At 36.9% G+C, this 14,834-nt stretch overlaps 1 protein-coding gene across 1 annotated transcript in view; it reads left to right on the top strand.

Moving 5' to 3' along the window:
* Positions 1-969: 969 nt before the first annotated feature.
* The window catches only part of RNF180 (ring finger protein 180), a 76,057-nt gene continuing 62,192 nt past the window's right edge, over positions 970-14,834 (top strand). The window contains exons 1-3 of the mRNA XM_035900177.1: positions 970-1,071; positions 3,291-3,386; positions 6,951-7,898. Coding sequence (XP_035756070.1) covers positions 970-1,071; positions 3,291-3,386; positions 6,951-7,898 — 1,146 coding nt within the window. The remainder of the gene's footprint in view (positions 1,072-3,290; positions 3,387-6,950; positions 7,899-14,834) is intronic.

The raw sequence follows: 14,834 nt of genomic DNA, 5'->3' as shown, positions 1-14,834 counted from the left end.
TCAGAGTTCTTTAGTTAGTGAAAACTAAATAAAAATTAAATTGTTGAAATAACTGCAGGATCAGATGTTTGTACTGTGGAAGTACAGAAATTCTGTGAATACTGATTTTAAGTTTTATGCCCCTGTCAGTAAGCATTGTGCACTTCAGCACTGTGAGTAGGCATAACCCTCGCATAGTGCTTGAGTTGAATATGTAGATTTTCATATTTTTTTCATGTAGCTAGCACAAGGGGGTAAAAACAGAAGCAGGTAGAAAGAAGAGCTCAAGGAACTTTGGAGAAAGCATGGCAAAAAGAGAAGGCTTTAGAAACAGGTTAGAGAAGACCAGAGAGACATCAGAACACAGCAAGACACAGAGAGAGAAAAATATGTCTTACCTTCTGGTTGTCTTAATTTAGGTCTCTGTTTTACAATGAGGTCAATTCAGGTCTGTGAAAAGCTCTGTTGCACCAGTAGTAATGGTCCTCCCACACAAAATAATTTAAGGGAGCAAGCCTCCAAGGGCACATTGGGAAAACAGTCTTTGTCTTCTGTGGTTTTATGCCAGCATTCATTTTTGTTATGTGGCATTTCATATGTGTCTGGGTGTGTGTATTTAATGTGTAGGACATCAATGACTTATTTCTATGGACGTATTCTGGGAAAAATGGACTTCTCTTGTCTTTCGTCTAAGCATCGAGGAAGTCAGTTTATTTTTTTTTATTTGTTTTGTTGTTATTTTCTAGTTCTGTATGCAACCTGGAAATAAAAACAATTGTTCTGCTTTGCTATTTGAAATGTCTAGGTGGCATGCTATACAAGATCAGAGAATATCTGTAAATTAAGTGTTAGTCTCCTTGATAGTGAAGAGATTACTGATAGACTTCTGGGTCGAAAGAGGAAAGCATGTGTGGTTTCAACAGGTGAGTGATTTGTATGTTTTGTGGTCTTTACAGATAGACGTACAGAGCTGAAGAATCACAAGCTGAAATGAGTAACCAGGAGACTGATGTTCTACGTTGCTGGAGATGTAGAAAATACATAGCAAATTCTGTTTGCCTTGCAAAATGTCATGGAAGAGAACCATCCGAAGTAAGTATAGTATCTGGAGGGAGTTTGTAACACTTTCCAGTGCCACTGGTTTTAAATAAAGGAGAAGTATTAGACTTGCCCTCAGTAATTAATCTCCTGTGGAGATAAGTACTAAAATATGGACAATTCCATAGAGAGTAACGTAAGCAGTAATGCTAGTGAGGCCAGGTAGGCAGTGATCACCTTTATGTTCTGCGACATGAAGGCTGGTATTCATGATATATTTGACTACTAGCTTGTGTTGAGTATACAATGTTACCATTTTTTCATCTAAAAATTTTTTGGTTTAATATTTCCTAACAGAGAACTCTTTTTTTCCCAAGGTGTTTTTTAAATACTGATACTAATCTCCACTGTGGTAGTTAACTGTGTATCAAATATTCCTACATCAGAAACTTTTGCTCTTCATTTTGAAAAAGTGGGGGGTAGTCTGTGCACAAAAATAGTTCAGAAGATTAGCCTGCTGTGAGGTGGGGGATGCCATGCCAGGCTAAAATAGCACTTAGTAATTTACATCATCTTTATTGAAGTAAAGACAAAAATAATCATATGGAATAAAACAAGGACAGAATATTTCCTGCTGCTTTATAATGGCAGGTAGTAATCACAAAAAGTTAGAATCTTTCGAAATATGCCAAGAAGACTGTGCTTGCATCCTGTGATCTTGAATCAAAGCAAAAAAGCAAATAGAAGGGAAGGTATTAATCTTTTTTATTAACACACTAGAAATGCAACACCATGCTTTCCGGCACTGGGGAACGTTATAACCAATAGAGGTAGGTAGAAACAAAGTTTTTATTTTTTAAGATCCTGATATAATTAGTATTATTAATAAATGCCATTTTAATCACTCTGCTTACAGAGTTTGAGGTTCTGGAATATTTTTCATGCGTCATACTTCAGGATTTTTATTCTGGTCATGGTCATTTTTTGGGGGTGGGGGGTGGAATTTCAACTACTTTCATGGAAAAAATGTAGTGAAAAGAAGGAGGTATCTTTGTCTGTGCCCCATGGTGGAGCTTTTAATTGCTAGGGGAGATCTACCATCGTTGTGCACAAGACTGAAATAGCTACTTCTCTAATTATGTAGATAGCAGATAAAAAAATGTAATTTAATGCTACTTCCCAAGACATTGAGAGGCAAAGATTGTACTATGATGAGAAGAGTAATGTTTTCAGTATGTCAGCTTTCCCTGATGAACGTTAGTCAAAGACATAGCTGAAATATGAGTAGAAGAGAAAAGTCTTAGAACAAATCTTAAAACCAAATGTTGAAATTATGAATGCAGTATAAACACTTTAAATCAGAATTATATCCGAGCTGAAGTACAGGAACTTTCCAGAGATAGGAGGAAGATGATAGCATAGACATGGCAAGTGGATCTATCAGTCCACTGTCATTACTTGGAAAATTTCTAAAAGCTTTGGTGTATAGCCCCTCTTCCAGTTTTCAGCAGTGAAACTTTTATTCCCGTGAGTTTCATAACATAGGAGTCAGTGATTTTCCATATTTATAAATTTTAACAACTGATTTTAATTAACACTCACCAGAGTTTCCTTGTATTTTTAGCCACCTTTATAACTTCACTGACATTCCTAAACCATATTAAAAGATTTAATTATGCTTGTATCATTTCTGTGCTAAAAGGTAGTTAAGTAATTATTTTAGTATCAGTTAGTGAAATACTACATTTTTTTAGATTTTGTTTTCTCTTCAGCTGGTCACATCATTGCAGTAAAAACTGAAAAGTTGCTAAGAGTCCCTGGTTTCTCTGCTAGTTATTCTAACAAGCATTAGAAAATGGATTTAAAACTCTTTGTGGCATAGTTGTGCAGTACTGACCACTCTTCATATAAACAAGAACTTAAATTTTCCTATCTTTACTTGAAAATTGTGCCAGCCGATAGTGCTTCTGAAATCAATTTCTGAATATACTTGGGAGATTGCATACTTTCTGTTCTTGTAAACAAAACAAAACCACCTCCAAACGCCTCCATCTCCACAGTGGAGTCTGTCCAATGTCCCTAGATTCAGAAATAGAGAATTACTGACAGCATCTACCTGATTTTTAACTTAAAGAATGTACCAGTATCTTTGAGTTTTATCACTTAGTAATAAGATATTTACTGAATTTGGGAAGCTGACTTCTGGCTATATTCAAACAAAAAAAAGCTTACATGAACGTTGAATGTAAGTACAATAATTATTTTTTTAACAGACATCACAACCTTCAGCTGCTGCTCAGGAGTCTTGCAACGTATGGCATGTGAACTTAGAAGCCATTCCAGAGTGGGTGAAATGCGTCATTGAAAAGGTTTGCATCTTTATCATTCAAAATGTGAAATAAGTAAGGGGAACAAATTTCAAGGGCACTTTGCTGCCATGCTGCCATGTATATTACTGGGACCTTCTAACTGAGGGAATTTTTCTCAGTAACTTCTAACATTACCATTTACAGAGGCTTTTTTCCTTCTTAAATGTTTTTTTAATGTATGCAGAAAACCTGCAAGTGATAAATTCTGTTCCTGCCCATTTATAGTTGAATGTATTCATGTTTGTCCAAGTACATGTCATGGGCACCTCTGTATATTTTGTCAATGCTTAAAATTATATTAATTATCTAGGCTTTGAGTTTTGGTTTGTCTTGATCATTGTATCTTGCAGTACTGATGTATGTTGACAATGAAGCATGTTCCTCCGTAAAGCTGGACTGTGGGTTTGTTAAGAGATCAGTCGTTCGCATATGATGTAATGTCTTTTATATTTAATGTGCTATTATGTCATATGAATAGAAACTCCTGCAAATGTAAATGTCACTGCTTTTGAGTTTAAACTACCCATTTGAAATTACAAACCATTTCATAACTTTCCTGCTGTACTGATTGCTTCAGCTGAGTATTTTCTTTTTGTTGTTGTAGGTCTAGATGTTAATGTTGTTGCATAGATACAATAAGCCGAAACAGTGCTTTTCTTTTGCCCTACAGTTTTTCTCTGATGAGTCTTTGATTTTGAGAGGCAAATGATATGTGCATTCCTTTCTACTTAGACTTCAGTGTCTTAAGTTTAATTATACTCCAAGTAAATTTTGATCTAAGCAAATCCACCCTGAAAATGGGAAAAGAAAGAAAAAAAATATGACTGTAAAACAAAGCATTCAAAAATTAAGAAAATTTGTTTCATCTTCCTTCATTGTTTTGCTGTATGTTTTGTTTTGTTAAACATTAATTAAGCTCTTTTTAAAATTAATGATCTCTTACACTTCAGTAGTGCATGGCAGAATAGAGTATCTGTTTCAGAAACATTAATCTTGGGGGTGTGTGAAAATTAGGGGTGATGACATATTTCCCCACTTCATAGAATTGTCTAATCTTGAATGCCTGATCATAAGGATGCAGTTTTTTACAGTACTTTGCATGTTATATTATTTCAGTAAAATTGGATTCAATATTGATACTAATGTTGTTCTTTTCACCTTTAGTTGTAAATGGCAAGCCTTATGCATTTGAAAGCCTAGAGGGTCAGGTTGGAGACTCGGCAAATACAAGACCCATAGACTGCTCAGAAAAGGTTTAACATACTTGCTCAAGATTGCAGAGCAGCAATGCTCCTCTGGTGGCAGAGGCAGAGAATGCAATTCTCTATGAACACCTTCAATATCTTAGCATTCATTTTGTCCTTTAATATCCTGGGAACTCTTGCCTCATCCACTTGTGACTTCTCTGGAAAGCTTCTGTGGTTTATGGACAAATGTGTGGGTTTTTTAAACAATTCTGACTTATCCCCAGATCCTCCTGGGCTCTGAATAATATTGTGATCATGTGTTACTTTCTCCTGTGTGACTCCTGAATCAAAGGCTAAATCATTTTACATAAGCACAAAGTCTATTTGCAGACTGTAAAAACCCACTGCTTCCCAGCCAGTTCTTTTTTGCCATCTGTCCCTGTTCTTAACCAATCTCATTGGGTTTCATGCACACATTAGCGTGTAGATAATCTTCAGTAATTATAAATATGTTCCTAGTGCTGCTAGTGACCTTTACTGACCTGCGTTTTCTTTTCCCCATCACTCATCACTTGTTTTGGCCTGTTTGACTAAGCCTTCCCAGTTTTTTCTCTTCATGCAGTCCGTCATTAAATCTGTGTACCCTCAGCTCCTTTGCAGATCTTGCTGATTTTCCCCCTACCACCTCCTCCTCTAGTAGGTTGTTGCTTCTTTTACTGTGTCAGTGCTTCCACAGTCCGTTGCCAAACTCATGCTAAATCAATCCTGGACTCCCTTCTACTGCACCTCATCTCCCAGTCTCTGTGCACGTAGGACATAGAGATGTTCTTTTTCTTCCCTACTGTCCCTTGCATTCCCATTTTTGCCAGGCTCCTAGCCTTCTTCCCTAACCTTCAGGAATCACTTCTCCTCTCCATTTGGAGATCCAGATCACTATTCATAGTACCTGAGTGCCAGAAAGACTCACTAAAGGCACTAGGAAGTGCTTTTCCCTGAATTTTGGTGCCTAGCCCATGGAATCTGGGAAATGGAGCATGAGAGACTTACATTAAATCTCTGAACCAGCTTAATTCTTCTTTGGGAATAGCAGATGCACATATTGGACAGCCTCATAAACTGAGAGAGACTGTGCATGTTCAAGGAATTTTCAGGGATTTAAAAGCCTTTGGTCATGTATAAATTGAGAATTTTTTTCCCTCTAAGTTAAAAACATGTCCAGATTTAAACAGATTTTCATAGGTGCAATGAAAGGCACATCTTTGATACTTTGTGCAATTTAAGGTTTTAACCCACAAGGCAGGAGTAAGTTTCTCAAAGAAGTGTTTCCAGAACTTTTTCTAGCATTGCATGGGAAAAATAACTTTTTTTCCATATTTTTTTTTTTTCCAAAACTGCAAAATAGGATTTACTGAAACTTTCTGAAGCTTTCAATCAGACAAGCATCAGTCATGGAATCAATCTTCCCAAACTGCCTTGAAACGCATTTGCAACTGAAAGCAAGGCTTTTTACTAAAAATGTTGGGCAGCTTCTGTATTCATGGCTCAACCCCACTTTAGGCACACTAGTGAGTAATGTGTGACTGGAGTTGATAATGTTGTTTCTCATCTGGGCTTTGATCCTACAGACACTTGCATAACTTTAATCCTCAAAAAAGTTTCTGCTAATAAATGAATGTATTTACTGAAAATACTAAAAGCCATGCAAATATGTAGGCGTTTATAGATCTTTGATACGTATTTTCTTTTGAAAAAAATTCCTTTAGGACTGAAATGAAATTAATAGAATTACAAGTAATGAAAATAACTGACTCATTATGGGTAGAATATTAAAGATTTGTCATGGTATCTGCACACAGATTATGCTGTAATACTATGTACACCAAAGTACAAGTACCATTCCAAGCTCATGGGGTAAGCAAAGTAAAAAGCTATATTCCCTTTGTAAGAAATCTCCTTCTGCTGTACTTAATATGCAAGAGATGTATCAGCGCTCAGAAGGCTCAGCTGAGAAACTGTGCTTGCCAATTCCAGATTAACATAGTAAATTGATTTCACTGCTTGAAAGGACCTAATGTTTTCATTACTATTGCAGCATTATTCTGTCTATGGACAAATTTTAAACATGTTTCAAAGCTCCTACATTTTCACATATGTGTTCTAGATTTCTGAGACTTAATCATCACTGCAGCAAGCGGAGTGTTGACCAGAACATTATTTATGGTGGATTTTCTTTGTGAAGTCTCTTTTATTGTGTTTGAAAAAAAAAAAGTAAAACCTTTTATTAAAGGAGAAAAGTAACTCTAGTAATGATTTCTTAATCATGTATTTACAATGAATGTATTGGGTGGGTTGGGTTTTTTTCTTTTCTTGTCAATAGGCACAGTGGACAATTGGAAAACTGCACTGTCCATTCTGTGAGGCCTGCTTAGGGGGCTTTAACTTTGTTTGCAACACAACATGTTCCTGTGGACAGTTAGTAAATATACATTTCTGCAAAAGTCGGACTGACTATCACCCAGCTTTCTGTGTTAAATTGGCAAAATCATCAGGAAAGCACGTGCCTCTCCTCAAAATTCAGTCTAGTTTTAGCAAGGATACCTGCCATGAAGTGGTAACTGCAACTGTGGAAATCAAAAATCAAGGGCTTTCATACATGGCCAGAAGTAATGATAGTGGAAGATTAACAGAAGCACTTTGTCTAGAAGTAAGAGCTCCCAGATATGAGATGAAAAGTAAAAAACTTCCTTTAAAGGCATTAAATCAAAAAAGATTTCTTTCTGCTGTCTATCCTATGAATGATGCATGCACTGTAAAACCTCTTCGCAGAAGATCACGTAGTTTGGATTTAAATATCAGAGAAAGACTTGTTTTGTCACCTGTGTTATATGAAACTTGCAGCATGGGAACAATTTACCATGGCCAAAATGAAAATCCACCTGTTTACACACAAAGTGGCTTGCAATTAGTGTCCAATAGGAAAGACGGTAATTCTTTTCAGGACTTACATAGTTCCTGTGCTGACAAACTACAAAAAAGGTTTCGAGTTACTTCCTTTGCCACATTACTACATAGAAAAACAGAAAGTGAGTGTGATTTTGAAGCTACTGGACAATCTTCTGGGAGTGCCATTGCTGATGGGCCACCTTTTGTGATGAACCTTTCTTCACCTACAAGTGCTGTAGAAGAGGAACAATGCACCACATCTGCTGGTCTTGTGCAGCCTACGAGTACTTCCTTTAACCAAAAGCTGAATAAGAGAGAAAGAAACAAGTTGAAAAGCTTGAGGAGAAAACAAAGAAGGAGAGAACGGTGGCTACAGAAGCAAGTAGGTGTTTAAAAATAATTATGCTACTTTTTTTTAGAGTTTGGCTTACTTTTATAAATCATTCTGACTTTTTTTGATGCTGTCTTTTAATACTGGTTTTATGTGGTACTGTTTAGAGTGAGGTATCCTGCAAACAAGGATTTATGACCTCTTCCTCCTATTAGTTTTTCTAATTCAACCCAATCATTTTTTTTCTGTGTAAAATCATAGCTTGGTGGGTATATATAACTAGTTTCTGTTGGCCTTCTAATTGTGTTGTGATACAAAAATAAATTTGAAGTGGGAAAAAATACAGTAAAATTTAATCAGTGTGATTAAAAGAAAACTAGGTGTTCAAATTGTTTAAATGAGAAACCCTAGCATTTCAGGATTTCCTAACTTGTAAGTAATGCCATTTTGAGTTAACTTTACACTTAAGAAAAAATCATGTTTTAAAAGATGTTTTCATTTGTTATTTGTTGTAACATATACTTTTTTTTGAGTAAAGAATTGACTGCTGCTATTTAAAATATCAGATAAATATCAGGTAAAATATCTAACAGAAATGTTACATATTCTTGTCAGTTATACAACCGTGGTTTCCTGCTTCAAACCATCTAAAGCAAAACAGAATTAAAGACCATAGATGGTCATGCAGTTTGAGGGGGGGAGGGAAAAGACCAGGAATATATCTTGACATGAATAACACATTTTTTGTTTGCACTGAAATTCAGTAGAAAGATTCGTTATGCCTTTAAAAGAAAATTTCTCATCATAAACTTCCTGCTACAAAATGCTGTGTGGCCAGCAAGAGCAAACAAACTTCTCATCAGAGAAGTAGTACCTACTCAAGAAGTCATTCTCACTTTGTGTACGTATGTCATTGTGATAATCTTAGAATATTCCATAGATCAAGCATAGTTACATGTAAAGCTTATGTAAACCTTATTTCACAGGTATTTTTTTAATGTGATTACTTTACATTTTATAGTAGTCCAGTCTGATTTAATATTTATGCTTATTTGAACGGACTATGTCTAGGTTAGGTGTTAAATTTTTTTCATCAGTTTGCATTTAATGCAATAGGACACATAGGACCAATAGTTCATGTATGGATCTTCACTTAGTCCTTTGTACCTAAATTATTTTCACCCTTAATATTCTGCTCGGGCACCAAGTGACTTCGAGCTCTTTCCTACAGCTGACAGAATCTCTAGAACAGAGTACAGAATTGAAGCAGAGCAGTGAGTTCGGGATTGAGAGAGAGACACATAGAGGCTGTCTCTCTCAAGTAAATGTAAGAAACAGCTTGAAAACGTGATGGATCTGGGACATATTCTGAGGCTTTTCAGTACGATGTACATATATCTTTTTTTGTTTGGGAAGGCTTTTTGTTTTGTTTAAAGAAGGATTTAAATTGGCACTGCGATATTTTGAAAACTTGTCCTTATTTTGTCAAATACTTCTCTGACACTGAGAGTAAAGAACCTTTCCAAGATCTGGATGTCTTAATATTGAATACTTGTTTTCTAGTGAGTCTAAAGATTCTTAGGTGCCTGAGTGTCTAAAATGGCTTTAAAAATTCCAGCCCTCATTGTTTCTGTTGAATGAAATGATGATGCAAAAGCACAATTTATGACCATTTGCACAGTTGTGTCCTCTGCAGTCTCTCCAGCCACTTCAATCTTTGTTAGATGTTACTTCCAGGAATAAAATGTACAAAATTTTCCAAATTTCTGATAGAAATTGTGATAGAAAAAAGAAAGAAAAATATACTTTCAGATCTTCTTCTTGTTAAACCATGCTTAACCAATTCCCACATTATTTTTAAGTTTCGTATAGCAAATTATATAGAGTTGCTAAATATGGTATGTGTAATTAGTAAGAATATGGTTTACAAAGTACAAAAAATTAAAAAATCAGTATGTAAAATAAATAATCTGGTTTCAAATAGTAGGGGAGTATATTTTGGTTTTTCATTCTTTAACCTTGGTGAAAGTGTGTGATTGTGGCATGGAATATTTAAATGGGCCTGCTTCTCTGACTGTATCAAGCAGCATGTGTGGCTAGTGCATCTGTGTTTCCCATTGCTGTGATATCTCCCCAGGAAAATGTGGATCTAGAAAATCATGTTCTCTGTACAGTCTGACATGTTGCAAAAGGGGATGCTCCCCTGCCATGCACTCCTTTTTGTGGCTGCTCCCTTCTCATGTGCCAGTCTAGGCAATCCTCCCTTTTCTTGCAAGTTTCACTTGCCATGATTTTTCTTCAGTGGTCTGAAGAAACCTCCTTGTAAAAATGTACATTTTGTTACAGTGGTACTTACAATAGGAAGCTGATCTGTGGTACTTTCTAACCATGATTTCCAGCACACTTACCACATGTGCTTGAGCAATGAGATAGTGAAACTTCCCAAAGAGAAAAAAAGCATGAACCTCTGAGTGGATGGAGTGAAAGAGTTTTGATAAATGACAATGGGAAATATTTAAGTGCGCTTTTAAGAAGTACTTCATTCAGTGCAGCAGAACCCTGATCTGAGGTGAATCTCTTCTAAGCTCTCTCTGTTAAAGGTACAGTGCATCTCATTTATATCTTTAAATAAAGCTTTTCTGGAGAGGAGTCCAAGAGAACAGACCTGCTCAGACTTTGGAATTTCTTTGTAAATGCATAGGCTGCTTCTCTAAGTTTATTTTCTAATGTGATAACTTCATCTGCCAAACGTTTTGTCTGCCTTGCAGCAAGCCCAAACATGCCCATAAACATTGTGTTGTGACAGAATGCACTCTGTGATTAAGGGGCAGTGTATACACCTTGGACTGTAGATGGGAGCCACTCTGTGAGCTCCTGACCCGCACTCGTCCCTGGAGGCCTGCGGTGGTGCAAGCTCTGTGGTGTAGGTGCGGGGCCGAGTGAGCCTGCTGACAGCAGAGGGACCCAAGCTTCCTCTGTCTGCTCTGCAAGGGAAAGCTCTCAGTGCCTCTAAGGGGAATACCTGCATTTTATGCATGTGTGTGTGGCACGTTTGTGTTCATGGGCGATTTTTATGTTTCTGGTATATTGTGAGGGTATGGTAGTCACTACTTAAATCTCGGAAGTGCCAATATTAATAATGGTTCTTGTTACCGTTGCTATAGCTAAGATGATGAAGTATTTATTTTATGAATTCCCTTTTGTGTGTATCTGGTTGTATGTTTGCATTGTTTGCTAATGTCTGAAGCTTGTAATAATTTTCTGAAAGATCTCAGACAGAAATACCATTTGTGGCTCTTCCAGTTTTATTTCATGTCTCTTCACAATCATTTTACATGGAGGAAGATTACATAGCAAGCTTCAAAACTGCAGTATCCTCTTGGAAATGACCCTGATCCATCAGAAAAAAATATCATTGGCCTTTTTGCTTTATTTTATAACTTGCCACATCGCCAGTTCTTTTGTATCTTTTTTTAAACATGAAAGTTCTGTCTCACAAAGGTAACTAGTGGTCAGTTTCCACGAAGTGAGTTTGCTTTCGTGCTCCCAGTGTTCATCTGAACTCCCAGTTGGGCGAGAGACTGCGTTGTTTATCCACACTGTCAGGTGCTGTTACCTTGCCCTGCAGCCTTGAGTTTTCAAGTCCATACTGATGTTCTCTAGCAACTGACAAAGTCTTGTAGTGAAGGCACTAGGCTTCAAAGGTTTAGCTTGTGACCTTAGTTCACTTAATCTACCTTTGTCTCTTTTTCACATGTACATTGGTATTTTTCTTGCACTGTCATGTTTGTATATAAACTGTAAATCCTTCTGGTAGCTCGTCATGCCTTTATGTACTTGTATTTCAGTATGGTGATACTCATAACAAGAATTTTCCTCAGACTACTTACGCATTCCTCAACTGGCTTTTGGAGGGCTAAAAGTGTTACTTAGTGTTGGTACCAAAGTAAAGCAGGAAGATAAGGAAATGAAATGAAATCACAGCTGAAGGAGGCAAGCAGTAACTACAAGGTCTTCATCGTGACCTTTGTTAGGGAAATATGAGGCCCTGGAGAAGTTGCTTAAAGTAAGGAAGGAGGAAACGCAGGGGAAAGGGGACAGTCTTACTCCCATACCCTCAGATCTGTACTGAAAGATAGTGGATTTAATATGAGTAATGCTCAGTTGCAGTGACTGACTAGCTGTGAATCCCCAGAACTGAGACTGAGGAATGCAGTAGTGGCAGGGCATTCTGACTCTGTGCAGCTCACACTGTATCTACACCAGCTTTCTCATTCATGTCCCCGAGTGACTGTAAGAGAAATGAAAATCGAATATTGATATAAACCTTTCCAACTTGGGAAAGGTGGGAACTATGATTTCGGTGTTCAAAACCACTCCTGCTCTGGAAAAGTTCTCAAAATAACATAGCAATTTTTAAGTTCTATACTTAACTGGTTGAACTTATATTAAAAGCGTGATAAACTCTGAGATAAAGACAACCGAAGTGCTTCTGTGGTAACATGCAGTCGCAGAGTTCACAGTCCCTGGCCTGATACATTTATGATTTACTCTTTCTGAAATAGTAGTATAATACTGATGGTGCTATAGCATTAATGTTTTAAGGGCTGTTGAGCAGCAAGGCTGCAGGCTGTCACACTCACATCTTTTTTATTGGCAAGGAAGAAACACACTTTGTATATACAAAGCCAAGAATTTATTCTTCATATAGATGAAATCTTAAGAGTGTGATGAAAAAAGGCAGAATAATGTTGCCATTGAGACTGTTATACACACTCACTTGTTCCTCCCCAGTTCCTACGGTTCTGCCCATGGCTCTGCACCTCGGGGTCTGTGGGCCAGCAGCAGACCATGGGGTCTGGTGGTGGGGGTGTTACTGCGGCTTGCCAGCATCTGGGAGTCCTTCCCTGGGAGCAATGTGAAGTTCATGTTGATGGTTTCTTTTTCTTTACCCCAGAATCCACCTGAGGTCGTTTTTGTGTGTTTGGTAACACACTTTTATACCTTTGCTCTTTGTTTGCTGCTCTGCAGCTTCATGCTACATCCAAATTAGTTTATGTGGTGCCTTTTATGTATGTAAAATACAGTTTCTGAACTAAGTAAAACCAAGCGGCAGGCAGGGCAAGGGAAGTTCAGCCAGAGCAAGCGTGGCCAGCCTCAGCCCTGGGGCCTCACAAGTTCCGTACAAAGCTTGTGGCTGTTCCTGGCAGTGGCAATCATAGAATCGTAGAATCATAAATACCGCTTTACAGGGCTACGTGGTTACAGGTAAGCAGCAGTACCTTTTTTTAGGTCGCTGATACAAGATGGGGATAAATTTTGGGCATAAGGAGCTTCTGAGCCAAAGCTTGTCTCTTTGCCTTTGTTGTAACTGTTGTGACTTCATGGTGACTTGTAATTGGGAGATTAATTCTGTCACTGATTATAAACTGGATTAACAAGAAGGTATTAAGAGTGATAGATTCATGCCCAAATGTATTACTTACCTTTGTTAAATTGCAGTTGTGGTTTCTGTTGAAGTTGTGTCTGAGGGAAACAGTGCGCAAAAGCTACTGTTTTCTGAGGTGCATCTGGAGCTCCAGTTGAAAGCCTTTAAACCCCAACACTTTAGAGTTTATTTACTTTTAGCTGCAGTCTTTTCATGCTGTTATTTGTGATTGCAGCTTTTGAGGGTGTTGTCTGACCTGGCCTCTTCTATTGTTTGGTACATCTTTTACACAATTTGGTGTTAATAATAACGAGTGGGATGAACAGCCTTGCAAATCTGCCAGGGAATTGTCAGGAAGAAACTCTGCTTTCCTTCTGTCATGGTTTGCATTGGTTTTGTTTGTATTGTTTGTTTGTATTGGTTTTGAAAATGCCATCAGTCACAAAAAAACATATTCATCTTCATTAAGTAATGCTTCCTCCCCATAGTCTTTATGGAAGAAATCCAACAGTTTGACAAAAGGTTAGTCAAATCTTCATCCTCTGAAACTCAAAAAGTAGAAAAATTTTGAGCGATCATACTTTCGTATTTTATATATCTTATTTTCTTCTATGTACAGAGTGAGGAGAGCTTGTATTACTTCTAATAAAATTTTCTATGATTAGTAAAAGTATGTAGAATCAACTAAATATTTGACATTACGAACACTTATTTGAACAAATAAATAATTTGATGTTTCTCCCAAATGGCATTATCTATTTCATTTATATTTTGTTCAATAGCTTTTAAAAGCCATTTTGAATTTTCATTGTGATTTAGACTTTTTGCTAAAGTGCACTGCTAATACAGATTCTGAAGCAAATTGCAAATAATTAGCTAGCAGCTTGAGAACTAAAATAGGATCTTAGTTAAGAGAGACTGAGAGGAAGCAACTGGTGAAGAAAGATGGTTCTCTAATACTTCCATAAATGCAAAAATTTGAATTCGTGGTTTGGTAAAAGCTGTAGAGAAAATGAGGAAACGTCTAACAAAAAACTTGGCATAAGAAAAAACAATTCCGTGGACTTTTTTAAAGAGTAAAATTAGAGGATCAAAATACATCTACTTTAGAATATCTCAGCTTTCATTTGCAGATTAAAATTAGTATGTCTCAGGAAGAGGAGAGCTGGAATTACAGTGGAACTCTGAAATGCACTTTACTGGAAAAACAGAACTCCAGCTGTGCACTTACTCCACTATGATTCTTGTTATATTAGTTTTCATGCAAAAGCAATCCATGGGTTAAGAAGATAAGTCATAGAAAGCTATTTAATTTAATTCATAAGAAACAGAACAAAGAACATTCATAAAAACATGAAAAAGGTGCATAACTGCAGATGTGGTGAAGGAAGAAAAAACATTAGTGAAAGAAACCGTGCAATATGGAGTGGGCTCCATGAATTGGAAAGAGTAGATGATTTTGGAGCATTCTGACTGTTTTACAGTTGGGTATAGTAGAAGGTTTGTTCTAAAAAAACCCCAACCAAACACGTGTATGATTAGAACACATCATTACACCT

Source organism: Egretta garzetta, unplaced genomic scaffold, assembly GCF_000687185.1.
Source record: "Egretta garzetta isolate BGI_Z169 unplaced genomic scaffold, ASM68718v1 scaffold878, whole genome shotgun sequence".
NCBI classification, from domain to species: domain Eukaryota; kingdom Metazoa; phylum Chordata; class Aves; order Pelecaniformes; family Ardeidae; genus Egretta; species Egretta garzetta.
The sequence above is the reverse complement of the archived record's forward strand: the minus strand, read 5'-3'. Positions and strand labels throughout refer to the sequence as shown.